Source organism: Falco rusticolus, chromosome 6, assembly GCF_015220075.1.
Source record: "Falco rusticolus isolate bFalRus1 chromosome 6, bFalRus1.pri, whole genome shotgun sequence".
Classification (NCBI taxonomy): Eukaryota; Metazoa; Chordata; class Aves; order Falconiformes; family Falconidae; genus Falco; species Falco rusticolus.
In genome coordinates, this window is record NC_051192.1 from 4,432,076 (window position 1) to 4,460,072 (window position 27,997).

The 27,997-nt window shown below is 42.8% G+C and overlaps 1 protein-coding gene and 1 long non-coding RNA gene across 3 annotated transcripts in view; one reads left to right on the forward strand and one right to left on the reverse strand.

The window, feature by feature from the left end:
* The window catches only part of SMYD3 (SET and MYND domain containing 3), a 419,807-nt gene extending 391,810 nt beyond the window's left edge, over positions 1 to 27,997 (forward strand). For both annotated transcript variants that reach the window (XM_037392671.1, XM_037392672.1), the window contains 2 exons: positions 19,889 to 19,997; positions 27,293 to 27,997. In XM_037392671.1, coding sequence (XP_037248568.1) covers positions 19,889 to 19,997; positions 27,293 to 27,400 — 217 coding nt within the window. In that variant the 3' untranslated portion in view covers positions 27,401 to 27,997. The remainder of the gene's footprint in view (positions 1 to 19,888; positions 19,998 to 27,292) is intronic.
* On the reverse strand, positions 135 to 27,836 carry LOC119150270. Its single transcript, XR_005104988.1, has 3 exons — positions 27,767 to 27,836; positions 18,924 to 18,930; positions 135 to 146 (listed from the first exon to the last, which is right to left on the reverse strand). It is a non-coding gene; the product is annotated as an uncharacterized LOC119150270 (long non-coding RNA).

Here is a 27,997-nt window from a genome sequence, read left to right on the forward strand (position 1 = left end):
GCACGATGCTTCACGCATATATTTTCCTTCCATCCTTTTTCTATGAGCATGGATAGACAAATAATTTCTCCTTATCACAGACTTCCTCTTCTCACTAATTCCCCAATGTTATGTATGGAATTAAATAATTCAGCCAGACTTTTATACTTAGGAAGCTCTCCTGTGCTTGAAGTCAGCAGGAACAAAAGACGCTGAGGCCAAAATGAGGACACAGCAGTTTGCCTCTTTCCCTGTACTCTGAACATGAACCCTTTTCAAACATAAGTTGGTTTTCAGGTATGAGAAGATTTAAGCACTAGAAAGACTGTGTCAACGTATTGCCTATTTGTATGCTGTTCAGATGCCACTGCATGTGGGGTGTGGTATAAAAGCCTGGCTAGACTGTACTGCATCCAGCCTAACATTTGTCCTTGGCTATACACCCATTTAATAAAATCCTTCAAAACGCTAGTATGTTTTTATTCATAAGCATTTCTCTTTATATGCAATATTCTGTGCTATTCCTGAATGATTATAACATCTCTGTAGAAGGAAATGAGGTAAATATTGCAATATACGAACTGTTTTTCAAATGCTAAAGCTCTGACCTTATAAAACAAAGAAGCAACCTTGAGTCAGCCAGCCAAGAGCTTTTTATCAGTTTAATGTAGCAGAACTCGACCAAAGGGGCAAATTTTTTGCATTACCTTGCCACTGATGCGAACGCTGCAGCTGCGTTTGTATATCCATATTCATTATTGCTAGTGCTCCTCCTGGATTATGACTAATCCAGAAGAATTTGAATCTTCATTTTGAATTTTTTACTTTTTATTTTGGTAGAAGCAGACAGAAGGAATACTCAAGGCATCCATTATTTCTTTCCACAATCTGCTGGAAGTGGCAGAAGTTATTAAAAAATGAAGGCATACATATCTCATGCTATTCAGCTGACTGGTAATTAAAGCACGATTAAATTTTTCATGGTGTGGATTGTGTCTGTTTTCCAAAGAAATTAGAAATCGTGGCCCTTTGAGAATTGTGCTTTTAGTCTCTAGACATTTCCTGTTACGGCATTTCTTAAATGCGATCGTTGATGAAGTTTGTATATATATATATATATATATATGTATATATGTATAACATACTTATAGGAGGAGGTTTGCAGTTAGGTCACTTCTCTTTTTGGAAGCACGTTGTTCCTATAGAAATGCACTGTTCTGAAGCCTCCCATATATTTCAAAGATTAGTAAATTACAAGCAAAATCGGTCATTCTGTATCCTCATTTCAATTTGGAGAATCAAAGTGTGGCACAAATGGCCCCACAGTTAGGAGTCTGGGTCCACATGACAGAAAACTGAGCTCATGAGATGATCCTGAATTATTAGTGCTGGGGAATACTCAGCAGGGTGAGCTAGGTATTCTGAATTTCCTTCTCAAGGAGCCCTGGACTCTGCACTGCCTATACTGGGAACCTGGGAAACTCCCCGTCCAGGCATCTAAAGTTGACAGCGTGAATATACCGTTGGGATAAATCCCGCTTTTACTGTCATGTCAGAGTTTTCTAAAGTTGTGTTCAATTATAGTAGCAGAGCTGATTATCTCTTAACTATTTAGACGCAGGTGCAGGTAGCTCTGGAAAGGACTTAGACATGTGCATAAGGCCCGCAGAAGTCAATTAAGCAGGTGCTTAAGCACTTCCTTAAGGTAAGTGCCGTGCTGTGCCATGCGAAGACGTCAACTGACCTCAGAGCACAGACTGGGAGATAGATGGGCGGAATATAGTGTTGCCCCCAGAAACCTGGTGGCAGGGGTTACTAGAGGATTCCTCAGGAGGGAAGAGGTTCACGTTCTGCTTTGCATATTCCGCAGTGCCTAAAGAATTTTCTAAGAGGGATTTCAGTGAGGCAATGTAATATTTTGGTGATTTGGCATGAGAAGAAACATAAGGATATATAGAGAAAGATGTCCAGAAATGAAGCTGAAACCAAAAGAAGTTTTCTCAAATATGTTGTCATTAATAGATCAGATAGGATCTGATAGGAGAAAGTCCAGTAGCACTCAAAGCATGAATTCTGTAGTGCTTTCAGTGCAAATTTACCACTTGAAGTATCTGTGGCTTTTCTCCAGGAATTATGAGGAAACTATTCCAGTATATTGAGGAATAATTCCAGTATTATGAGGAATTATTCCATTAGGTTTTCCTTTATTTCACAATTTAGCATGGATCCAAGTAACTGAATACTTGTCAAAATGTTTAATGTCTCAAAAAGAATTGGTTTATGTTGAATTGTGGGGATAAATAGAGTTTCCAGATTTCAGGATGCTACCTTCCTTAGAAATGGTGACTAATGCAGAAATGTAAAGGAATAGAGAAACCTGTAATTACTAAGAATCCATGAATCCTAAAAAATTGCTCATCAGGGATTAAAATCCAACTCCTTATAGAATACAATTTAATCATGCATTTTAAAATCATATATTTACGTGAACAAAACAGGTAATTGAAAGCTTGTATATCTTGGGAGCTTAGTACAGTATTTGTCCTGCCCTACGTTTCCTGACATAGAAATGAATTTTATTGAGTACCACTAAAACCCCTTCCTTTAAAGAGAGAAAGACAGAGAAACAATCTTTTTCTTCAGAGTGAACCATCCGTCTTCCTCTTCAGGGCAGGTTAAATGATAAAATGTCGTATATGGGCCGCAGTTGCTTGCAGTTGCTTTGTGCGTGAAACTACTTTGTTTTGCTGGGAGAAAGGGAAGAGCGACAAATACAATTGAGGTGAGAATTCCGATTCCGATTTGCTAACAACCTCCTTAATGTTCAGATTCCAGCTATCTTGACAGGTATATTCATAGAGGATGAAACTCGCATGCAGCCAGCCAGCCCCAGGCTTATGCACCACATAAATCCTGTCTAAGCCTTTAAAATGTGCTTTAAGTGGGCCTAATTGATGTACAGGACCTATACTGGCCCTTATACACATGGGAGAATTGCTCCCAGTTTTTAGGCTTGCAATAATTAGCTGTTGTACTTGGCATTAAAAATCTTTTATTCTTTCTGATCTGCTTCCATTTTTTCCTAGTAAACTGCTTTCGTGCTGCCTTCTGGTTAAAGACAAGCAGAGTGGAGTATCTGAGATCGTGATGCATATATTAGATACAAACGCAAATGAAATGTATATTGGAAAGGTCAGCATTCAATAAAAATTCAAATCAGATATTTGGATCTGATTAGCCACTGTGTGATCTATGCAGTATGCACATGGGGATTGTGCAGAAAATCCACTAAACATGATTATGAGAAAGCGCATGTTGTGTAAAGGACAGAATTCATCATATCCCTTAACAATTCTCAAGACATAGGTGGCGACTAGAATTACTATAGCAACTGATTATGTGTTCGTTGGTAGTTTAGTATTTGCTAGTACATTAAGGGCAATATGCCATTTCTGATTAATACTTCATAATTTGTATTTCTTGTACCATCTATTTTGGATCAAAATGTAGCACAACCAGTTTATTAAGCTAATAAGGCAAGATATATTTTTGTATCCAGTTTGCACCTTGCCCAATTTTGTCTAGTATCTGAAAGGACAAATCTTTTTTTCTCCATGTTAACCAGTTTTCTGGCCACCTCCTGTCCACTTAGAGCAAGTAATGTAGAAAACATCAAATTTTACCCTGAGGAGAAGGTACTTACACAATCTTCATCATAGGATTTTATCTTTACATACGTTTTGGACCAATTTTCTGAAGAAACATAGGCTTTTGAGTTTTGTTTGAGCAATGCTTCTACCTCAAGGGTAAGTAACCCAAACAGATTTTAAAGTGTTTTAATTAATCTTTTCAAATACCTGTGTTTTTCTCAGTTTAATGCAGTATGGCCTAATTTACTTCGGAAATGAATCAAACCAGATCTGAAATACCTCTGTTAGTTTTCAATGACAGCATCTACAACATGGCTGAAGTGATTACTGTAAATTCACACCATTAATTAAGTCAAATTAACCTTGAAAGTCTATAGGTAGACAATCTGTCTAACTCTGGTATTGTGCAGAATAATTATGTCTACCCAAGAACTGCAGTTATTTCCAAACTGGTGCTGAAAATCAATGTGCTTGCCCATGTATTATAAAAGCTGAAAATTTGAAATCGTAATCCAAAAAGTGTTTCATAATGTAGCCATAATTTCTAATCAACTCAACTCAGGGCTCATTGGGATAGCCCCATGTACACTGCCAAGTACAGAGCTGAGGTCTGAGCAAACACCCTTTCTTTAAAGTATGTGTATATTGTCCTTAATCTATCTATTTTCAGTTGCTGACCTTATCTGTAAAGTAGAGAGATTTGTTGTAATTCACAGAGTATTAAATTGTTCAAATTAAATGTGATGCAGTAATACACGTGTAGTGAAGTATTGAATAGCAGCGTTGTGGTTACTGGGTGACAAAGACACACTGGGTAAGCAGCTTTACAGGTATTAAATGCCCAGATTGGCATTAATTTTATTCACTACTCTGATTTATGGAATCTGTTCTTCATGTAAATGGTCATACACTGCTTTTAAAAATATTTTGCTTGTAGAGCCATGCTACAAAACCATTGGCAATGAGAGCATGTGCTGGAGTAGCTCAGTACACCGTACCAAGCTTATCTCTCAGGTTCGCTACCCTACTCTGTACATGAGACTTACGATGCAGTTAGCAAATGTGATGGCTGTGGAGAACAGCGGTCTTGTCGGGAGCCCTTTGCAGGCAAAGCCACAGGAAAGATACGTAGTGAAGGAGCCTTGGGCATGGGCAAGCCGTGTTAGAAGCTTAAAGATTCTTGGTGGTGGAGGGTTCAGAAAAGGCTTGGCTGTTCCCGAAACAAGAAGCCAAGGCTGCCAAAGGAAGACAGAAAAAGAAATGAGCGTATGTGCTCTGGTGTGGAGACTGAACAAGGCATTCCTGTACTCTGTAGCCCAGTAATCTCTCCATTTATTGCTTTTGTGTTGAGGGGTAGATAGCTGCCTTCTTCAGTCGTTGTTTTCTGTTTAATTTCATATTTTGGTATTTCACCACATGAAACTGGCTTAAAATGTTGTCTCTTGTGTGTGGTATAATATTGTAGGACATACAATATGAAATGACTTGATCTATATTCTATCATGTAGGAGTCAAAAAAAAATAGTGGTATGGTTATATTTAATCTGTCTGGGCTCATATTTTTAAATGCTGAGGCAATCTGCATATCTGTACACATTCATTTTAAATCTACTTATGTCATGGTGGAAATACTTGTACTATACAGTAGTGTTCATGCTGTCTGTACTTCTGTACACAGCAAATTTCCTTCTTGGCTCATCTCTATTCATAAACAAATGGCATGGATAAGTAACTACTCTGCAGTTTTTTTAAAAAATCTACTGTATCATGCCTCAAACCAGCAACAAAAAAAAAGATAGGTATTTTGCAAAACCTACTTGCATGGTTAGCATTAGCTGTACTTTATAGCAGCTTTACATGGATCAACTATCCAGGCCTTCTGCTGTGTTGTAGCTAAATAACACTGTGTCTGGAAGTGGGCTTCATTCTTACTTCTGTTCTGGAAGTGCACTGTTCAAAACTATGATAGCATTTCGAAATGCGTAACTTTGGGTTTCCTTTTCTTATAATTATCTTTTAATGTAAAATAGAAATTATACCAAAAAATTGCAACATAATCCAGCTGCTTTCTAAGCAGGGTGATGGGATGTTAGATCTCAAAACCGTGGCCTAAACACCAAAGCAGGGGTCATTCTGCTTTAGGATGGGATCTAGAACATGCCTGGGAGAGGTAAAATGCACGCAGGGCAAAGCTGCTCAGAAAAGTCAAAGCAGGAGCTCAGCCATCGGTGTGTCTGCCCTAACCTATCCGTAGCAGACCTGGATGAGAGCAGATCTGATGATTCCAGACTAAGGATGGCCGTTGATGGTAGCACCAACCAAGTAAGGGCTAGAACTGAGCCATATACCTTATTATTGAAAGGTGCGATTCTCATCAGCTGTTCATTTGATGAGGGATGATGTAAAAAACTGCCCTAAATATCAGGGACTATGGTAAGGTATGTCATAGTTTTTGCCAAAAAAAGTTGGCAGAAAGCCAGTAAACAATTAGCAGAGCTCCTTCTAAGAGCTGGTCTTTCATGTGAAGCAATGTTGCTGGTCCTTTGACAGAGCCTTATGAAAAAGAGGAGGATGTGAACCAAGAACATTACTTGATGTACCGCCATGAGTGAAGAAAGAAGGTATAGCTCCACGGAAGAGCGTGAAGTCCTTTTATTACCAGAGTTTGCAGTGCCGTGGTGTGCATCTGCAAGGTGACTCCAGAAGAGATCTCCTTTCTTCTGGGAGAGAAGCTGTCCCCTAGCAGAGGCCTGTTTCTGCACTCGGTTGAGATGCATCTGGCCCAGCATGAAATACAAACTGGAAGTGATATAAAAATCCTCAGAATGGATGCCGTGAAAGCCAAGAGATATCTAAGCCATATTTCAGAGAATTCACAAATTGACAATCAAATGATGAGGTCCCATTGTGCTACTTTGCAAAATCAGATGGAGCAATGACATTTTGTTTTTGCTCGAGGCAAGTAAATGCCATTTTAGATTGTGATGCCTGCCTCATGCCATGGATTCATATTTGATAGCAAAGACTCAGTATGTGGTTTTCCTTTGCCTCACAAAGGAGTATTGACAGATTTCTTTTCATGGCTGCCTCCTGTACCAATTTAGAAATATGCCCTTAAGGCTGCAGAGATTAATGGACACATCATAGATCAATGGGTGCTTTCCTGAGGCTTTATGCACAGTACACCACTGTGTGTCTTAACATGTAATTTTCAGTGTGTTTAGGGAGTCACTCTGAAACAGCTGTTAGTGGTCTCACTGTTGCTTTAAAGATGTGTCTCTTGCATGAAGCCCACCCAAATGAGCTATTAGCCTCCATAGGACGTACCACTTCGGTTATATGTAGGTAGACAGGACCCAGCAGTGGAGAAATATAAAATTATGAGCAAAAAGATGGCATTAGGAGGTTAGAGGGGAAAAAGCTGACTTGGTAGGATAGAGAACAGTGAAAGAACATGCAAGGGTAAGGATAGAGAAACCAGGAAAGAAAGGTACAAAAAATAGAAGGGGAAAGCAGGGAAGAAAACAGACAAGTATCTGCAAAGAGGGAGAAAAGGGCATTTCCTACTGCTCAAAATAATGACTTGGGAGATAGACTGGAGGTTCTGCCTCAGACACAGCTGATACGTGTAATGGTAAACTGATAGTAAATACTATGCCAAAGTGGTTTAGCCAACAAAGGGGCATGACCTGGGACACGGGAGGAGAGCAGTCGAGGACCCATACGTAAGCTATGCTGGCAGCTCTGCTGCACTTGCACAAGAGCTTGCTGAAGCCCTTCCCAACATGCTCGCTCTGATTTCTGAGCTAGACCTGTGAGTCTCACTTCACAGAAATAGTCTACTGGGAACCGTGGGCCAAGCATTACAGTCTCTCTTTAGCTCAGTGGGACACTACTAACATTTGACAGGAAAAAAAGAGTACTTGATAGAGTCCACATGTGTTTCTTTTGCTTATTTCCCCTCCTCCACTCAACCATAAATCACTGTGCTAATTGCCTCCACACACTTGGTTGAGAAGGAAGTGCGGTTGCTCACTGTTTCGTAATTTTAGACTGCTACAAGCCATGTAGTCATGTGCTTTAGGCATGATAGTGCAGTTGTAGCTCTCCCTTCGTGCCTGCCGCCCCTAGTGAAGAGGGTGCAAGGTAAACATTCATCCAATTGTTTCAGAGAATTCCTGTCCGATGTGGTGCCGATGGGTGTCTACCCACACCCTCCAGGGAGAGGAAGCTGGACATGAAATGTCTGATCCACCCCCGGTGCCTGAGCAAGTACCATTGTGAAGGGCTGGACTGGTCAGGTCCCTGGCAAGTAACTCCACAGGGTTCCTGTGCAGCTTCCAGAATTGGATTTTGTTTGGGTTGGGGGTTTTTATTGGTTGGTTTTGGTTTATTTTTTTTTCTGGTGATATCATGGCCATATTCTTCAGCGTCGTGTTCAGCCACTGCACTTGTGGTCTGGCCCAGAGAGGCAGACACCCTTCCATGGCTCTTCTCACAAGGGCTGGGACTCCCATGGTTGGAGAAAATGTTAACCTTCCAACAGACCCATCATGTATTTTTCTGCAGTAGCCACTGAGTGGGAAGAAAACTAGCTAATTCTTTGGGAACTGGGTTCCTGTGTATCGTATCCCTGTATTTTCAGTCTGGGGACTCTTTATTTCTGTTTTCACTGGAGATTTAGTCAGTAGGTCCCTGAGTGCATTGCATTTTAGCTTAAATGAATTGTGCATCCCTTATCTTGCCTATAGAAATATATCCTTGTCTTGTCAGGACATGAACCTCCAATGACCTAATCTAGAAACACAAACCAAAACCTCGTACTGAGGAAATTCAGTGCAAAATGGCAGTTGGAGAGTACCTGTCATCCTCCTGTCTCACACGGCTCTAAACAAGCTCCGAGTGGCTGGGCCACGTAACTATGCCTAGGTATAATTTTGCAAAATCCCAGAGTCTTTAAGGGCAACAAATGATCACAAAATGGTGGATTGAGATTGCAAATAATTTGGAGCCAAAATCTGAGCATAAAACTTTACTCCGTGTCCCAGAGCACTATAGGAAGGAAGCAACGTTTGAATAAAAAGTGAGACAAAAATCTTTTAATCCATAGTACTATGCATTCTGAGCAATGCGCTGGAAACTCAGTTTTGATTCTGTGATTCTGACATTAAATTGTTTTATAGACTGTAGAAGCATAGTGTTCCATGCACTAGCAAAAGGTGATGTAACCGTGGCAGTCTGTGCATCTAGCATGAGAATCAGTGGCATTGTTTACATCTGGAAACTGGTTTACATCGATGGAAAGTGCCATAAGGTGTTCTGCTATCTGTAACATACATGTTGCATTTCACCATTGGAGACAGTAGCTCACAAACTAAACTGGCTACTGATAGGAGTTATCATGTAAAGCATGAAATCTTGAGAACTGCTTTACTTTGTGTGAACTGAAATATTCATTTCACGGATCTATTTCCTCCTCGAGCAATCTTTTCTTAAGAATTTTTTACCCCCTGCCTATTCTGCCAAGGTACAAATGCACTCATTAATCAAGGGGTACAGCAAACCTGGGTTTGCTTGAAAAATGCTTGCTCAGTGAACAAGCTACTTTCAATTACAAACAGAGAGTTCAAGCATGCCTTGGTCTTTTGAAGTATTGCATGCCGGTTTCCAAGCCATGAAGAGGCATAGTGGTGTTACCTGAAAAAAAATCTCTCCTTTATATTCAGCCAGCATTTCAGGCAGCACTGTAGAGCCTGGGAGTGATTATTGCTCGTGATTGCTGTTCATAAAGTTCATAGCAGGTCTCCTTTTCTCACTAAAGAATGCTATTTTCCCCCTCCCCTTCCTTCCAGCTTGTTTTATTTCCTAGGAAACTCTGGTGCAATTTACATGCCTTTTGGGTCATGCAAGAAATTTTCTAGCCAGCTGAGAGACTGGATGGAAGTGTTCTCCAGTTCAGACAGATGGTCTTATTTAGCTGTCACATTTTAACTGTGTAGTTTACCAAGTATTTGTAGTTCTCCTCGGAACTAGTGCTAATATTTTGAACTTCTTCAGAATCTTATAGTTAAACTCTCAGAACTCTTCACAAGCACAAGTGAATTTAGCCCTCATATCAGCTCCACTGAGCAGATCAGGATTCACATGTTAAAGGTGGAAAAGCTGAGACTAGGTTCAACAGCTACCCAACCAACTGCATCAGATGTCTGCTGTTGGCGTGACAGTGAACCAGCATCTTGCTGGTGTGAAGATTGTTGGGCAAAGTAGAGATCCCTGGTCTCACTTTTTCCCATAACATGAAATTCTGTTGGTAAACTCAATGCCACTGTGGTGTCAGTGCAAACAAGAAGGTCTTTACTCAGCGAACAGCGATGGCAGGAGACAGCACAAAGCAGAACAGACCATCTTGCTAATTGGATGCAGAGCAAATTCCTTTCTGTATTCACTCAGCATCACTGTTGGCTATGGATGTGGTACGCTGCGCTTCCAAAGTACCTGTGGTGCTCAAAGACCATCCTCACGTCAAAGGTGACACTGAACAACTGAAGAGTAAGGCCCATGGTACTTGTGGAAGGGGGAACTAGAGGGCCATCACCTCAAAGATTTTGGGCAAATTGTGAAGACAGAAGAAAGTAAAAGGAATAGAAAATGCTATAAATTTCTAGCTGTGTTGAAAATGGATCATGGAAGACTGTATTTTTGATAAGATGATATAATCTAAGGGAAGGAAAATACTAAGCTTCAGTGAGGAATGTCATGAAGTATTACAGAGTTACTGTCATTCTGGTTGGTCATTTGCAGAAAAATGATAAGGTGGGTAAGAAACTGGGTAAGAAAGAGGCAGGTTTTGTGAGACATCAAAAAAAAAAAAAAGAGGGAGTTTCCTATGAGTCCTTTCTCACTTTTCCATCCATTTTAAACTGGAAGCTTAACATCTGGAAATAGCAGACAGGGAAGAAGATTTGGTGATCACAGTGTGACTGTAACCTGCCAAATAATGTAGATATTGGGAGAAGAAAATAAGAACCTGAATGTGGTTATCCATTTACTTTTTGATCAAAAATCCACTGCGCCTAGAGGTAGGAGGCTGATGGCTCAACTAGTGTCTGAGACAGAACACCTTTGCATTTGTTCTGAACGTGCCAGTTGGTTTCAGCTGATACCTTCTGGGTATTCTGGAAGACAGCGGCGATTCCTCATTTGCCTTTTCCACGCTACCTGTGATTTTGTAGAGCCATCAACAAGTCCTTCCACATTCATTTCTTTTGCAGGCTTCTCCTGGTCTGTTTGTTTACTCCTTCATTGCACTGCCTCTAACTGGCCTCATCACCTTTCTACTGAAGTCTTTTGGAAAGACAGGATCAGAATTGCATACCGTACTCAAGATATAGGGGATGATGTATTTTTACAGCACTTCTCTGTTTTCTTTTCCTAAAAAATATCCTTATATTTGTTTTGCTTTTTTGACTATAATGTCCACAGAGCTGGTATTTTCACAGAAATATCCAGTATAACTCCAAGATCTATTTCCCAAATTATACAGGTTACTTCAGAACCCATCACTGTCTGTATAAATGCCTACTAAAACACTGATCGGTATGTACAAAAAAGTTTTAATAAAAATAGCAATAATTCTAGTCTCCTGAAGTGGAAAGTGACAGAAATCCAGCCGAACAACAGGCTGCTTTGACTCTTTCCTGACCCACAGCTACCATAAGAAAAATGACTGTGTGTCTCCATATTTCAGCCATCCTGTCTGAAACTGGTATTTGTCATCATCTCTCTAAAGAGAGAGTCATTGCACTGCACCAGACAGTTTCTCTGGAGAATTGTCTGGAGACGCAATAGAAAAGGAAACAAGGAAGTTTGATACTATTGCTTAAAGCAGTGATCTAACTCACGTTATCAGTCTTTTGCATCACAACGGTCTTCCATCTGAGATCCTGGTGAGTGGAGAGAAGACGCTCAGCACTGCAGATATCAATACCACCAGCGGCGCCCACCCTTGTGCAGTTTGCACTCACACGACCTCTCTGCAGTTTGCCGACACCAGTAGCAGTTGGATGTGTGTGGCTCTGATGCTGGGGGGACTCAGCAGAGCAGAGGGAAGCAGAGGAGAGTCATATGCAGCTTGCATAAGGGATGCAGCAGTGCTTTTCATTCCCCTGTCACTCTGGTTCTGTGGCTGGAGAGGCCATGCAAACCTCTAGATCCATGATCTGCTCTAAGAGAACTGGAGTCTGAACTTGCATCGCTGGTACCTGCGGCCAGGCCTGTGTTCTCAGCTGTACGGGATGTGGAAGGTGGGCCGTTTTCCTGAACATCAACAGCTAGTCATAGGTTCACTGCTGGAGGAGAAGGTGACCCCAAGGACTCTGTCACAAATTACAGTGTCTCTGGTGTACATTTTCCTTCTGTTTTTTGCTTCTCTTCCCATGTGTGCTCCCTTTAACTAGCTTTCCCGTGCTTCCTCTGCCGTCTTCCCTACACTTCTTGTGTTTTCTGGCATTCTTCCAACATACTCTGTATGGCTTTAAAAATAATTTTATAAATCCTTTGAACTAAACTGTTGACTTTAATCTCCTACTCTTATGGTTATGCAAGGGCTGAGACAGTACGTTCCTATCTGCAGCGACAGCCCATCCTACCTACCATCTTCAGCTGTAAGGATGGTGAACCTGTGACAAAAAAACAAAGAGCTACAAGATGTTTTGAAGATCAGGACACAGGGAAGATCTATATAAAATCTTTTCCTGTTTCCATTCCAGATGGAGCACACTTTCTTTCCTTAACAACTCTTAACACCAGAAGACAGAACATTTGAAGTGGACATTTCCAACAGACAGTGTTAGCATTTAAAGTGGGTGAGTTGTTAGACAGATTGAGAGCCAAAATGAAAATTGCATTTTATACCACTTCTTCATTTTATTGAAGTTATCATTCAAATCTGGCAGAGCCAACATCTGGAACAATATCCATTTTAATGTGACGTAAATTATCAGCATAAGGAATATGGCAGAATGATCAGCATCCAGAAAGGAATGATTTCTGAGATGGATAGCTAACATTTCTGGAGAATTCAGTCGATTAAGAAGTGTGATTGCTTATTTGATCACATCAGTTAAATTACTGAAACAAATAGTAATGGAACAGTATGAGATGCAGATGTGATGAGAAATACTTTGAGCCATAATTTCACAGATGTAAATCCTACACTGTTTCCAGAGGCAGTTGTTTCACTGAAATATCAGGACATTTCTTGAGTGAGGACAGAATAAATAAAAAAACCAGAATAATAAGTTGGCAGTCTGGTACAAAAATTTCTAAACTAAGGTTACTGCCTCTGCATTTCATTTACAAAATACAGCAAGCCTGTTAAACCTGTAAAACTACATTTGTTTTCATTTGGATTGGCAGAGCTAGACAGATAGAGGAGACAGCACAGACACAAGAACCGGGCTCTGCATGAACCAAAAGTCATCCTGAAGTTACAATGAGATCTAGGTTCAACTCCTAGCTTTCCCGGAGATTTTTTTTTGCAACATTTCTCTTGCTGCATTTGCCTGGGCCTTGTGGCTGATCTGCGTGGAACGAGGGCCACCATGCTGTGCTCTTCAGTGCTCTGTGGCATGAGGCTCGTGCCCGAGTTGGGGTTGTTGGTAAAAATTTTGATATTGGGGTTACTGAGAGTTTTGCCAGTACAGCAATAACACAGATAGAGAGCATGTTTAAATTAGGCTGCAAAAATGTGCAGCCAGGATATATTATAAGAGTATGGAGACTTCCAAGTGAACTTGGAGTAGTGGCATTAGGTCTACACATCTCTAGTGGTATCAGGCCACAGCTGGCTCAGAAAGTGTTGCCGACTTTTTGCTGTTATTTGGTTAAACCAGAATAGTAATTCTCTTAGTGGTAATTAATAGTTTTATGCAAGAATACCAGAAAGTAACTTTTCCTGCTTTAGCTTGCTAGAGATTTCCCAGCATAAATTTTCTAATAATAATAACAATAGTAATGTCTTCTTATCACTGGCAAAGCTTTTTTGTAATGCTTTAGGGATGTGCACTAGCAGTTACCTCCAGGAAAACCTCCCAGCTAGTGCTGAGGAGCTGATCCCAAAATCCAAGTGAGAGAGGTCAAATCTGGGAAAAAATAGAAAAGAGCGATGCCAGCACTAAACTGTTCACTGATGTTTTGATCATCTCCATGAGACACAGTGATGGGGAGATAAAATGGACAATAAACCTTTCAGGGAAGCTGGAGTCTATCAGGTCTGCCACAGGTAAAGCATTTAGCCTGCTGCTCCCAAAATGGCACGGATGCTGCAGAAGGTGTAAGGGGAATGGGAAGGTACTGAACTGGTTCACGCTTGTCTGGTTATCCATGATAAATAGGAATTTATTTTGAGATTATAACATTGTTGAGAGAAGAAAAGAAAGAGAGGGAGAAAGAGAGAGGAAGAGAAACCAGAAAGTGTAACAAGTTGACACCATTATTATTCCAAGCAATATTATCATGGAAGCCAGGCCAGTATTCTTTCAGAAGGCTTTCACAGGGAGCCCTAAAGATTATACACAGGTTAGTATAGATCTATTGCCCTTAGAAATTTTACAATTCCAACTAGGCTTCTAATACTTAACATGCAAAACAGAGCCACTTAGTCCAGTACTGATAACACATTCCCACTCCCTCCAAAAATAACCCTGTAACCTTGTGCTGTTCCAGGCAAAACTCTTGCACAAGTCTCGTGCTTATTAAAAAATACTAATATTGAGGATATTATGTATAAAGCTGCTCAAGATCATTTTCCATAAACACAACATTGCTTGTTAAGCACTATTTAAGCCCCAAATTACTGATTTTGGGGCAGGAATTGCTAGGTGAAATTCCGTGTAGATCAGACTGAACAGCAGCAGCACCATTGCCATTAAGATCTGTAAGCTCCTAATTGAGCACGGTTTAGAACACCTGTCTTATGTTCCCACAGCACATGATTTCTTCGAGTTTCATTAAATAACTAGTTCCTGCCTGGAAATGATGATAGATACCAAATGTTTTATACTTTTTAGCACAAATCGTAATTTGTCCTTAAATTTGTCCTAAATATGTTTCTCATAATTGCCGTATTTAGAACCCATTGACCATCCCAGCCAAGGAGCAGAAATAATATCATGTGAATTAGATGGCCGGTCTCACATCACTGAATAACGAAAAAACAAATAACTGGACAACATAAAAATAATTCCTAGGCTGCAGTTCAATGAACAGCTTTAATTAATGTGTTCAAATACTGAGCAGTCAGAGAAAGAAGAGAAGGTTGAACTTAGTGGGTGCTGTATTGGTGGTGGACATTTCCACCAGCTGTAGCAAGTATGTTTCTGTTGTGAGGCTTACACCACCCTCTCTGCTTTCTGCTCACCACCTTTGCTGAAGCCCGAGAGCCTCTTCTTAATTCCTTCTCTGTTGCTGAGGCTCCTGAAACCCCTTTATGTGTTTTATGCTGTCATATTTACTTGCACTAAAAGGTACTGCGAAGCAATTTACAGTTAGGTGTAGCATCACTTTATACATGTCACCATATTAGAAAGCCTTGTAACATTTCCATTTCAAACTCTTATTTCAGGTTTTATAAATCCTGCCTGCTTCTAATTATGTCAGGCTGAAGACAACAGTGTAAATGTTAACCCCACAGACTGATTTACAAGGAATGGTAGGCGTCTATTTATTTTAAAATATGAGGCATCAGAAAAGGAAGTGATTTGGCATAGTCTTTTTTTTTTTTTAATACTAGGCTTTAATTCACAAGAGAACAAAAAAGCTCTCATTATTTACCCTGTAATGGGAGATAAGTTGAGTGGAATTAATGGAACTACAGTACTAAGAAATAGGAGGAACTGGCTAAAATTTGTCAAGGCTTGTCTTCTTTACATTTTCCTTTACATGAGAACTCAAGGGATTGCTTGGAGAGATTCAGAGCTAATATATAGACTGAATAAAAATATTTTTTTCTTTATAAAATATGTGATCAGCAACTGCTCTGGGGGTTAATCAAGGCAAACCTTGTAGATGAATTACAAAGAGGAGCTATTGATTTCATGGTGTGTTAGAAGCAGATATTGCTTTACAAAGTCTGGGCCGTGTCTTTGCCTAGTGAAAATTGGAATCCTTGTATTTTGTGACTGAAATGCAGGAACTGCTGGTGCCTGGAACAGTGAAGCACTGGTGCAAGCTACCCGGTGACTAGGAAATAGCTTCCTTTTGAGGTTTTGTACAGTAAGCTAGACGGTGCCGCCTTTGCTCCACTGCTCACCTATGACGTCTCCCAGGCACATCCCAGAAGAAAGGTTGAGCCAGGGATTACCTGGGAGCGTGTGACCCCTACAAACACATCAGACCTGATGGCTACCTCCAGCAAAGGTGTTGGGAGAGCTGGCCAGCTTTGCTCACCATTATCTTTGCAAAGTCGAGAAGATCAGGGAGGTAACACCCAAGTTAGGGTGTTACAGTCCAGGTGAGTAGAGCGCTAGATGACAGGTGGAGAATTGGTTGGGTGGTGAGCGCGAGAGGGTCTGGCTGTTGGGTCATACCTGTCTGGGTGCCAATAGCAGTGAGGTACCATGGGGGTCTGTCCTGGGACTCGTCCTGTTTAACATCTTTATCGATGACCTGGAGGAGGTGACAGAAGGCACTTCTGTGTGGTTTGCAGATGACACTGAAGTGGGGGGACCCATCGATAGGCAGGAGGACAGGCTGGAGGCACAAGCCAGCATGGATGTTGTTGGTCATAGATGGGAACAAAGCTGTGCTGCCTTATATAAGCAGAAAATGTGACACAAAATGTACAGCTCTTTCTCAGCCTCCTCCAATTCTCTTGTTTACAGCGCAGCTTTACTTGTTAACTGTTGTATTCTGTTTAATCTCTCTTTGCAAGCGAGCTACTGAGCATTGACCAGTGCCAAGGGCCAGGAAACATCACTCCACGGAACTATCTTTATTTCAGCTTTCAATATGTTACTGTTCCCCTTCCTGTCCCTCAGGTCCTGGTAAATCTCATAAAATCCTTTTCAGATTGAATTCCTACTCTACCCACGCTGTAACGTGTTTCACAGCATGTATTTCTCTATAGCTGTCTTAGTCTCTTGCTGACAGTCTTTAGGTACCAGTTCCTTGGCTGGTAAATGTCTCCCTTATTCTTAAATTTATCCACTTGGCTTTGTTCAGAGCAATGTGTGGGGATAATAAATTGGCTCACAAGTACCTGACACTGCTTTTTAGTCCTTTCTGCCATGCCAGTTTTTCATAATACTGAATCCTAGGAATGCCTGGGAGAAGCCAGCAGCATTTTTCTCACTTACACGTCTCCCAGAAGAGCCGCAAGCTGTCTGCATTTCTCTAGTAAACTCACTCAATGGATGTGCTTCCACAAAAGGTGTTCCAAAGTTTAATAGATTTATTCTAGAATATGATAACAAACAGTTGTTTCAAATGTCAGTTGTAAGGCTTGCCAAATATAACTATGTACATGCATAAGATCAGAGTATAAATCAGCTCAGTAAAACAGCTTTGTAAATATTTATGAACACAGGGTTCTTCATTTCACACTTACTCCTTCTGTGTCTTCATCTTAAATTTTCACGTGCTTTAGTTTATGGCCGGTAGTCCGGGCTGAGGGCCTGACATTGCTGAATTGCTGCCTGTTTTCTCCAATATTGCATATACCACAATGCTAAATCTTTACTGACTGCAGGTGAATGTATGGAAAGAAACCTGTTTGCATGGAGGGGCAGGTTCTGAATTCTGATGGGCCCAGGTGATGTTTAGCAGGTGCCACGTTGCTGAACGAAAATATAGCCTAGATTTGTCTGTGTGAGCTGCCATCCCTGAGGTGGCTGCAGGCAAGGCACAGCCCAGGTTCCCTGTTCCTGTTGGCATTTTGGATGGAGCTGGTTATTCAGGAGGGAGAGGAACATGAGAGACATGAAAAAGGTGGTTGAAAGGATGAAAGGTGTGAAATGAAGGAGATGTGAAGAGGCTGTGAAGGAGCAGTGGGAAAAGAACCAGACCTGTCAGGGTACAGCAGAGACAGTCTAGTGGGGACTGCAAAGATGAGTTATCTCCTGCAAAAGTCTTTGCCTTCCTGGCTCCTCTTGTGACTGTGATCCTTGCCCCTGGCATCCTGGCATTTCTGTGGCCCAGAGGAGAGGGAACGACCATTTAACTCCTTCCTTTTCAGCAGCCACAGGTGAGGGCAGAAGTACACAATCGTATAGGCATCACTTTTTTGCAATTTTTACTAAGTTGTGCACGTGCTCACTGCTCCCATTTGTGCTGTGTTAGCGCTGCAATTTCTGTTGCTCTTTGCTAATTCACACCAAAACCTGTCACTTAGTTGCATTTTTTCCCTATTCAACTAGTAGCAGATAGCACCATGTTAACTGGTACAATAACCAGAAACAAAATCTAAAACTAAACCTACTGATAATTTTCTGGTGTTTGTTTAACCAGATCCTTGAAGCTCCTGAGTGGTCGGGTTGGACCGAGATAAGCGCTACCATTTTTCTGCTCTCTGGCCCGCTGGCCCTCCAGCCTTCTTGAACTGCATCCCACAGGGGGGCTGAGTGGGTGATGCTGGTGGCAATGCAGGATGGATTATTCTCATTGAGGAGTTGGTTTCTGTTGCTTCATGAGAGACTTTGGCAGACCAGGAGCTGTTGCTTCTGAGATCCTGCCAGGCATGCTTCCCATGTGTTTCTGTTTGTCTTCACTGAAACTGCGTCGGATCAGCAGAAAAGGGATTTTTGGGTGTGAAAACATTTTCCATGATGTTTACACATCTTCATTTGAGATTTGGAAGGACAGCCAGATACATAGCCATTTAAACAATTACTTGTGTTTAATCGTGTTTGCATTTTCATTACTGAAAAGTAATGGAGAAAGATAACTCATTCATTGCCACACAGATTTATCAGAAGATTCCTCTGCACTGTACAAATTTACATCGTTTAATGTCCCAGCATGCATTTAATCATACTCATGCAGGTTTAAGTGTCCTTCAGACTGCAGTGGTTTCATTCATTAGCAATTCCCCTGAAGTCCGATGATGGTAGGTTTGGGGTAAACACAAAACCAAATTCTTCAAAGAGCAGATTTTAGGAAGCTTATTGGCTCTTCTTCCTGCAGTCGTGACAAATTCTGTATTTTTTTAGACAGTCCTCAAGCACACCGGTGTACTTGAGGAAGTGAAATGCTGTTTGATCGGATAGGGTGTTTGTCTTCAGTAAGTGTGCTTAAGACTTTTATTCTTTGATTTGTGTAGTTAGGCAAAAGAAATATAAGATCTTTTTCAAGTGATGTAACATCCAGGTGTGTCCCTTCACCTCGTATTTCCTGCTGACCAGTTCCAGGCAAGTCACATCCACAGCTTTCTGTAGCCCCCAGGTTGCTCTTCTGAGATGCCATGCCCGCCACAGCTCGGGCACAGGGCTGGGCTGAGGTCCAGGTGTTGTGAGCCAAAGGCCAGCAGGATTTGGAAATGCAGAGTGGTCACCATGAAAGCATGGACATTTCAAGAGCATCTGCAGAGGAATGAATAATGACATTGCTCTCAATCTACTTCCTAGAAAGAAGGAGAGCATAGTTCTGTCTTTATTAACTCCAGCGAGATTGATGGAAAACCTCTGCCTCTGCGAAATTAATTAAGAATGGGAGCGTGTCCTCACACTAGCAGATGCCTTGTCTAGATGCACGAGCCAAGGCTGAGATGTACCCTTGGGCACGCAGCACCAGTTCTTTCCACAATGAGGAGCAGCAAGCAAACCCTCAGAAACAGTGGCCTTGGTGTTAGGTACCTGCATTCCCTGCAGTCCCTCTCCTTCATCTTGGAGGATCCAGAACTGGGTTCCTTGCTGAAGCTTCCTCTTAAAATTATACCTCTCCAGAGACCTGAGATTGTGAACGACCTCTGTTTGCAACACTAAGTACAGTAAATGCTATTGTATTCTCCAACAGTAGCGAATTAAATAATCCCACTCCCGTCACTTTCTAACAGGATAATGTTAAAGGCATTCCTCTGAGATGGAGAGTAATAATTTGCTAATTCCCGTCAGTATTTCATGCTTCTCAGTAGTGCAGCTAATTTTCTCTGAGTACCTTATTAACATTCACAATGACTTTGCAGTCCCACCCTAATAGCTCTCAGCAGAGGCAGTGACTGTGAAGGTGAGAGCTGACACGGACTTTTTCCTCCTTTTTCTCTGCAGCTTGTATTATCCTGGTTTCCATCCGCTGAGGGCTGTCCAGCTGATGCGAGTGGGCAAACTGCAGTACAGTCAGGACATGTTTCCTCAGGCACTGGAGACTTTGAAACAGGTCAGTATTGTCAGCTTTCTTCTGTCCCCCTCCCTCCTTCCCCTGAACCTGCTGTCTGTGTCCCCCACTTCTGCTCTGACTGTCCCTTGTGCCTTTGCATACTCCTCACTGCTTTTTCCATCAGCGGTGTCTCCACAGGCTGCAGCTGAGTGCGGTGACGGGTCACTGTTGCTCAGTGTTTCAGGCACCGACTTCTTCCAGCATCAGTCACTGCTAATTACAGTTTGATAGCTCAGAGGTGCCTGGATGAAAAATTACTATTAGATCCGAAGAGATAAAAATATCTCAGTGCCTCACACTGTCCTCCTTGCCATAGCAAAGTGAGTCTGGGAGTACTGACAGTGCAAGAACAGGAGCAGAGCTGCAGTTTCTTACCCTCCTCATTCCCTATCAGGGATCTGTGATTTCAGATTGGAGAACTTTACCTTTAATGCTTGTATTTTATTGTGAGCCACACTCAAATCAACAGGCAGGCTTCCTGATCCCTCCTATTTCTATATCATCATCTTTCCCTTCTTTGATCTCTTTTTGCAGCTGGTGCTTTGCTAGTTACATTTCAGCTTTAAGCCATCCCTCTTGTACCTGAGCTGACTTTTATATTAATTTCCTCCTACCTCAGGCTTTCATTTATCCTGCTGTTATATTGCTGTTGGTATCATCTTTAAATACGTTGAAGAATCCCCTTCCATGTGTAACATGTTCTCAGGATGCAGGCTCTCACTTGCTTCCCATCTCAAGCCCTCAATCACTGCTAGGGTGTTTTTCTCCCCTTGGAAGATGTGCTGCCCCCAGTTCCCCTCAGAGATATCTTAGGCTTTTATTCCCTTGTATTATTGATTGTCTTGTGGTCAGCTTGGCCTGAGGACAGTACATGCTCCAGGCGGTTCCACCTCTCGTCTCTCAGCCCACCTCCAGTGCCTGGCAGTGGCTCCTCGTCACCTTGGCTGGTGCTGCAGAAAGCCACCTGGCCCAGCTACTGGCCCACTGCTGCTGGGCAGGAGGAGGCCCCAGCGCTGGCCCCAGTTTTGGAAAGAAGTGCAGAAGCTGGCTGTGTCCCCCCGATGGTTAAGGTGCACGCTTGCATGGACAGCTAGTCTTGTGGCAAAGAGGTAGGGCAGCTGCTGGGGATGGAAGGGAATGGGTGTCTGCACTGGGGCTGTGGGGGAGAAGTGAGTTTCACTCCTGCCTGGATCCCCTATGAAGTTAACATCTGTCATGCTTCTCTAGATAACTTAGTATTTTGTACTTACTTTTTTCAACCCCCATATCTATTTGTTTGCAACACCCGATTAATTATGCAAGCTGAAGAACTGATACTTTCCACATGTTGAAATAATAAACTAGTATTTAATACGATGCCAGTCTTACTAAGTCTTGGTAACTTAAATCTTCACTTGATATATTTAACTTAAATTATGGCCAATTCTGATCATTAAAGAGCAGATGGAAGAGTAATCAATTCTATTTTCCATGCATTATTCAGAAGTAAGTCATATATCTGTCATATGCCAGGTAATCTGCTCTGCTATTTCCCCCGTAATATTTATAATTTCCAAACATTCAGACTTTCCTTTTCAGGAGGTAGAGCGAGACCCCAGTCAGAGAAGCTTCTATTTGCATTGCTGCTGCCACAATATATCAACAGGCATTCTTCTAATTGCATTTCTAATGTGATACTGACTAAATTAAACTGGAGTGAATCCTCTAGAGAGATCTGAATGCTGCTTGTCAGTGAAGGTGGAGGTTGTGATGGGGTTTCGGATGTTTGTAGTGAAGGAGTTGCTCATTGCAAGCCAGATTGCTACTGTATTATTCTTCAAATACTAAGCAATGCCTAATGAAAACCCCTTTTTCAAGCTGTGATCTCCTTTTTCCCTGAAAAGGGAGAATAAGATGCTGCTTACCATTCTATGCCATACCTCAGTGCACCTCTGGCTGTGGTCCCCAAGCCATTACTGGTCCGCAAGGATGCAGTAAGTGCTTTACAGCTGAGACGCAGAACCATGTACAAACTCATCCTGTTGTGGTTTTGCCTGTTCCCTGCAGAGCCTCTCCCCGTTTCCACCCACATGTGTGAGACTGGGAGACCGAACTCCCACTCTCTGGGAGCACAGCTGAGAAAAGCTTCTTGTCATCCTATATCTCGATGCAATTTGTAAGCGTAGGATGAGATAGGAAACTGATTCTCTTCATTGCTGTCTACACTACAACAAATCAGAGCAAGATATAATTCCCAGTTTGTTGGAAATAAAGGATGTGATTCCTAGTGTAGAATCATAGAATGGTTTGGGTTGGAAGGGACCTTAAAGACCATCTAGCTCCAACCCCCCGCCATGGGCAGGGACACCTGCCACCAGCCCAGGTTGCTCCCAGCCCCGTCCAGCCTGGCCTTGGACACTGCCAGGGATGGGGCACCCACAGCTGCTCTGGGCAGCCTGTGCCAGTGCATCACCACCCCCACAGTGAAGAATTTCTTCCGAGTATCTAATCTAAATCTACCCACTTTCAGTTTAAAGCCACTCTCCCTTGCCCTGTCACTACATACCCTTGTAAAAATTCCCTCTCCAGCTTTCTTGTCATCCCCTGTTAGGTACCGGGGTGGCTGTTATAAGGTGCCCCCGGAGCCTTCTCTTCTCCAGGCTGAATTAACCCCAGCTCTCCCAGCCTGTCTTCACAGTGGAGCTGCTCCAGCCCCTTGATCATCTTCGTGGCCCTCCTCCAGACTTGCTCCAACAGGTCTGTGTCCTTCTTAGCTCAGCTAATACCCTAGAGTTATCTGAGAACCCAGCCTGGCCCTTTGTGATTAGATGTGTCAACAGAGCATGCCACATGCTCAGAGCAGAAACTCGATTACCTTCTCCGCTTCATTACTCTTCTTAATGCACTCTGACACTGAATAGCAGCACCCCATTGGAATCCTCGTCAGGCTAATTTCAGTGTGGCATTAAGGAGAAGGATGTGGAAGGTGCAGAGGAATTGAGCTCTGAGTGAAATTCACCTCACATATAAATCCTGTTTAATCAGGCACAGCCTCGGAGTGCTGGGGACCGACAGCTTCCGCATCAGATGCACGGTCCGGTCAGCCCAGCAGCAATTCATACCCAGCTCTGCAGCCCAGCCCCTACTGCCGCCCTCTGTACCACCCAAAAACGAACCCCCTTACTCTTAGTGCCCTTTGGGTTTAGCTCTCTTCCCTGCACCCCCAAGGAAGGCTTAAATAATGTGGAGTGCTTTGTGTTACCTATTAAAAAGAAATCACCCCCCAAAAGTATATTAGACCCGGCAGAATCTAATTTGCCAGGTTTTGGAAAGAGAAATGTTACAGAGAGGCAATACTCCGCTTCTGGAATAAAACCTGAAGGTAGCCCTTGGTTTATTGTACAACCAATGTATTATCTTTAAATTTATAGACATATATATATGAAAGATGTAATGGTGGGAGGACAAATGGAATTATAGATCAGGAAAACCTTTGTCAGCAAAAGGCCAGAGCTGCAGCCCAGTCTGGCAAACCTAATTTAAAGAGCCTGGAATGACTGTAAAAAGCGGCAATAACAAAAGTTGCAACAAGCTGTCTTGTGAAGGGAGAAGCTTCTCTGCCGGGAGGCGGCACTTCTGCAGGAGCCAGGATGGGGCTGCATCTCTGGGGCTCTGGGGAGCCCCTAGCAAGTGTCCGGATCAGTCCTGAGCTGTGCTCCTTAGCACAGATATTTGTTAGGCGTCGTTTGCTACCTTCACCGCACCATAAGGTCACCCGCTTGGTTGCCCACCCCCTGAGTAGAGCCGGAGTCGGTTTGGGAAGGCAGGCAGGGTGCAGTGGGGAAGGCTTGGATTCAAGGAGACGACTTCATTCTGAGCGCCGTGCCCTGGAAGCATGCCGACAAGTGCCGTGACGTGCTGTGCCCTGGAAGAACGCTGATGAGTGCCGTGCTGTGCCGTGCGGTGCCGTGCCGTGCCGTGCCATGCCCTGGAAGCACGCCGACGAGTGCCACGACGTGGTGTCAGGGCTGCTGCTCCATCCCCTGGGTGGCGGTGGCTGCCTGTACCCATGCACTGCGGGCAGGGTGCCCAGCCACTGAGCGGTGGCTGGTGGGGATGGGGCAGGCAGGAGGGTGCACACGTGTGCAGCACGGACCGGCCAGGCCCCCCGCGGGCCCTGCACTCGGCTGGCTCGGTCACAGAAGCACCTTTGTCCTCCCATGAGCTTATGGGCATAGCCATCTTGTCTCATGAAGTCCTGCAATAGCTACCATATAATTCCCCTTCTTACTGTAATCCCTGGTGTGGGGGCAAAAAGCACGGGAATTGGGTTTAAATGCCTCCTAGGTTTCACAGCAACACTGAAAAGAAATCCCCTTTCTCTTTTTATTTTCTTCAAACGCTGAATTGTTGACCGGCCGTGCTTGATAGTAACTGTGATGCTTTTGGCTTTTCCTATGCCTGCTTTAGTAAGGCATAGGAATCCCCCTCGATCAAGAGGGATGGAGACCCCCGGGTACTCCCCCCCACGCGCTAGCCTTCTCTGCTTTCCCGGTGATGGAGCGGTGCTGTCCTGCATCTGCTGGCGGTTCCCGCAGCTGTGGTGACAGGCATCCTGCCCCATCCCCATGCAAATCAGGTACAAACGGCTGCGCAGCGTTTCGTTTGCATTCGTGGAGCAACAGCCGTCCCGCTAATCTAATGGGTCTGATATTCTTCAGGGAGACGGTATGTGGTTGATGACACTGTGGCCTGTGCTGCTGTCTTGCGATTACTGTAGTTTTTTGTAATTAGATTTGTTCTTTTTAGCTGAGAGGAAGGCCGCACAGACCACAAGACTCTGCTCTGCCTCGACTGCGCTGGTTAGCTGTGTGATTTAGGAGGGCAGGGGAGTGCTCGGGGAGCCTACATGTTCCTGCTTCTGCCCACTAAAACGATTCCTTGCTTTGGAGGTGGAATTATCCCCAGTTTTGCTTTGACCTTTGCAAAAACAGCTACATAACTTAATGCCGGTTTAATGTGGGGATTACAGAAGTCATTGCTATTCTAACTTTGATGCAGCTGGTTCTGACTGGCACTGCAGTGTAGAGACAGTACATTGCATGAGAATGATTTTCTCCCTGAGGAAACAAAAAGATGAAGCCTGGGTGCATTTATCTGCCAGACTGAAGAAAGAAAGGAAATAGAAAGGAAATGTTGGAGGCAAAAGAGACGTCAGCAGTGCTAGCATTATTTCAAGATTAGGTTTGATAGAAGGGATTTTTGCCTTTTGACAGAGGCATATCCATATGGGCACCTCTAGCTGTGCATCAGGGTCTGTCACTGACCTCTGTCCTGTATGTGGGCTGAAGAGCAGGGTCAGGTGCCCCGGTGCTGTGACTGAGATGTATCCAGGTGCACAGCCCTTAGCATCCATCATTGACAATAAAGCCATCAGCTTTCTTGACCAGGGCATGCAAGCACTGTGCACCACGTGTGGCTGGATCCACGGCCAGTTCACCTGGCCACTTTGCCCTGGGGTGGTCCTGCCCCTTCCCAGTTAGCCTGGGTGCAGCTACACTGCAGCACACATGGCATCCCACCTGCAGCTATCCTGTTCTGCTCCAGCCAAGGATTTGTATACCACGCAAGCTTTCATCTTTCTCCATCCCACTGTTTCTTCCAGGGAAGGACTGGCTTTTATTCTTGCTTTTTTGCAATACTTTTCAATTTTTTATTGGGGGGGGGGGAGGGAAAGCTCCTGTACAGCTTAATATCTCACACTCCACTATGTTGAAATACTTCATTGATCTATTCTTTACAACATTTCCCCAGCATGTTAAATTAGGAAAAGCAGAACACTAAGAACAACTCAGGTAGTCTTTTCAGTGAGTGTAATTATGACTTACTTGCAGACATTATAGAAAAGCATGAGCAGCTTTGTATTTCTGCTAAACTAGAAATATGAAAAGATTAAGGATTTCTGATTTTATTTCACGTTTCTGAGGCATTTCTAAGGGTGATGAAAGCATTTCCATTGTTCTGTTTAACTGAGTGTTTTATCATTCACTGGTAAGGCATTGTGGTAACTCAGAACATGCTTGACTCTCTTTAGAGCTCCTTGCACACTCTGATTTGTTTTGACTGCTGTTTCAACTTGTTCTTTCAATCTGTTGCTGCCTCCCTCTTCTTTTAAGGATCAACTAACTCGAAGCAAAAATAAACTGTGCTAGAATTTCCATATGCTTTCCAGTCTCTAGAATTTGGAAGTAGGCTTTCATTCATTCCACTAAAGGATACATTTGTTTTCGTCTTTACCTTTCCAATTTAAATGAGGCCCCTACCTCAACATTTGATTCCGAAAAGAACCTTTTTCTGCAGTCCAAAGCTGATTTAGCTGAATTTTGTCAGTTGACTGGACCAGGAACCCATTGAAACACAGGCTGCATTTAGTTTTTAGCAATTCCTCAGTTTGGGATGAGGAAAAATTTCTGATGTCTTTTTCTCTTGCCAGTACACTTCTAGCTTCCTTGTTCTTTCTTCAGAAGTGCTGCATCCATTTCCATCTGGTATTTCTCTCCTTGCAGGAGGAATTTAATAGAAGGACGAAGCAGAAATGTCATATGAAAAGTGATGATCTAAACATAACATGAGCTGGGCAAAGAACATTTCAGATGTATCGGTGGCAGGGAATCAGCAGCACTACAGGCAATATCAGCGAGTGTAAATTGGCCTAGCTATGGCAGGTGACAAATACACAGAGAAAATAATCCCTGGGAAAAGCTGCAAAGACCCATTCCCCTGCGTGCCTTTGCAGAGTGAAACTACTGATGCACTCATTTGTTTGGTGCTGTGCATAGTTTCTCACTCATTTGTTTGGTGCTGTGCATAGTTTCTCCTGATACAATTCAGGCACTTTTTATCCTGTTGGTTAAGCATTCGTCCATTTCTGTTTACAGGATTTTGAGGCTACTAACATTATAAACATCACAGCCATCTTTTAAATAACGCATCAAAACCTTGCATGCTGTAGTTGACCAGTCTTAAAATGGCCTTCATGCCTCAGTTGCTTTACTGTTCCAAACATCCATCTTTGCAACCTTTTTGTGGGCTTTAACACCTAAGAATATTAATGTGTTGGTGTCTCCTCCCTTATCAAGGACAAAGCATTACACACTTGGGGATGCTTCACTCCTGTCTCTGCTGTGCCATGCAATCCAGTCCCCCGCTGCCAGCCGCCCGAGGGGCCGTACCTACACCCCTGCCCCACTGCAGGGCCCAGCCCCTCTGCTGGATCTGCACAGTGACTAACTTGTCCCTTCTGTTGTCTCCTCAAGGCCTATAACATCATGAAGGTGACCCACGGGCCAGATCACAGCCTGATGCAAGCCCTGATGGAGATAAAGGAACAGTGTGAGGCCATCATGAGGGTACAGCAACGATAACCTCTGGTCTGGAAAAGAAAATATTCAAGGAAAAAGGAAATCAAATGCTTTTCATTGCATTGGGAAGCTTCTTGAGGATTTTGGTGTCTTTTCATTAGGCCCTACTTGCTTTACAAAAATGTTTAGTATTAGTTTTGCCGTATGATATGAATTGAGTTGATGTTTGGAGGAATATCTGCAGTTTTCTACCAAACAATCTAATTGACCATACCTAATTATCAATTTACAACACCTAATTTAATTGATGATAAGTATTGGGAAATGCATACGAAGTCTTCATCAGTTACGAAGTGATACAAATTCATTGCTATCAGCGGTCAATTTTTTATACAGTTTCTGCCAGCAGTTAAGGAACTTGTGTCAGACACATTATAAATATAAAGAATATATTTTTTCCCTTTGCCTTGCTCTTAGGTGTGGTTTCCAAAAGCCTGATCCAGTGCTTTTTGACATCAAGTAAGTTTCCCAATGTTCTAAATGAGATTTTTCCTCCCTGCCAATATATCTGCAGGGCTCTGTACCTCTTCTTCTTGCATTTCATATGTTATAATACTGAATATTAAAATGGATTGAATAAAAAATTTAATCAAAAGTGTA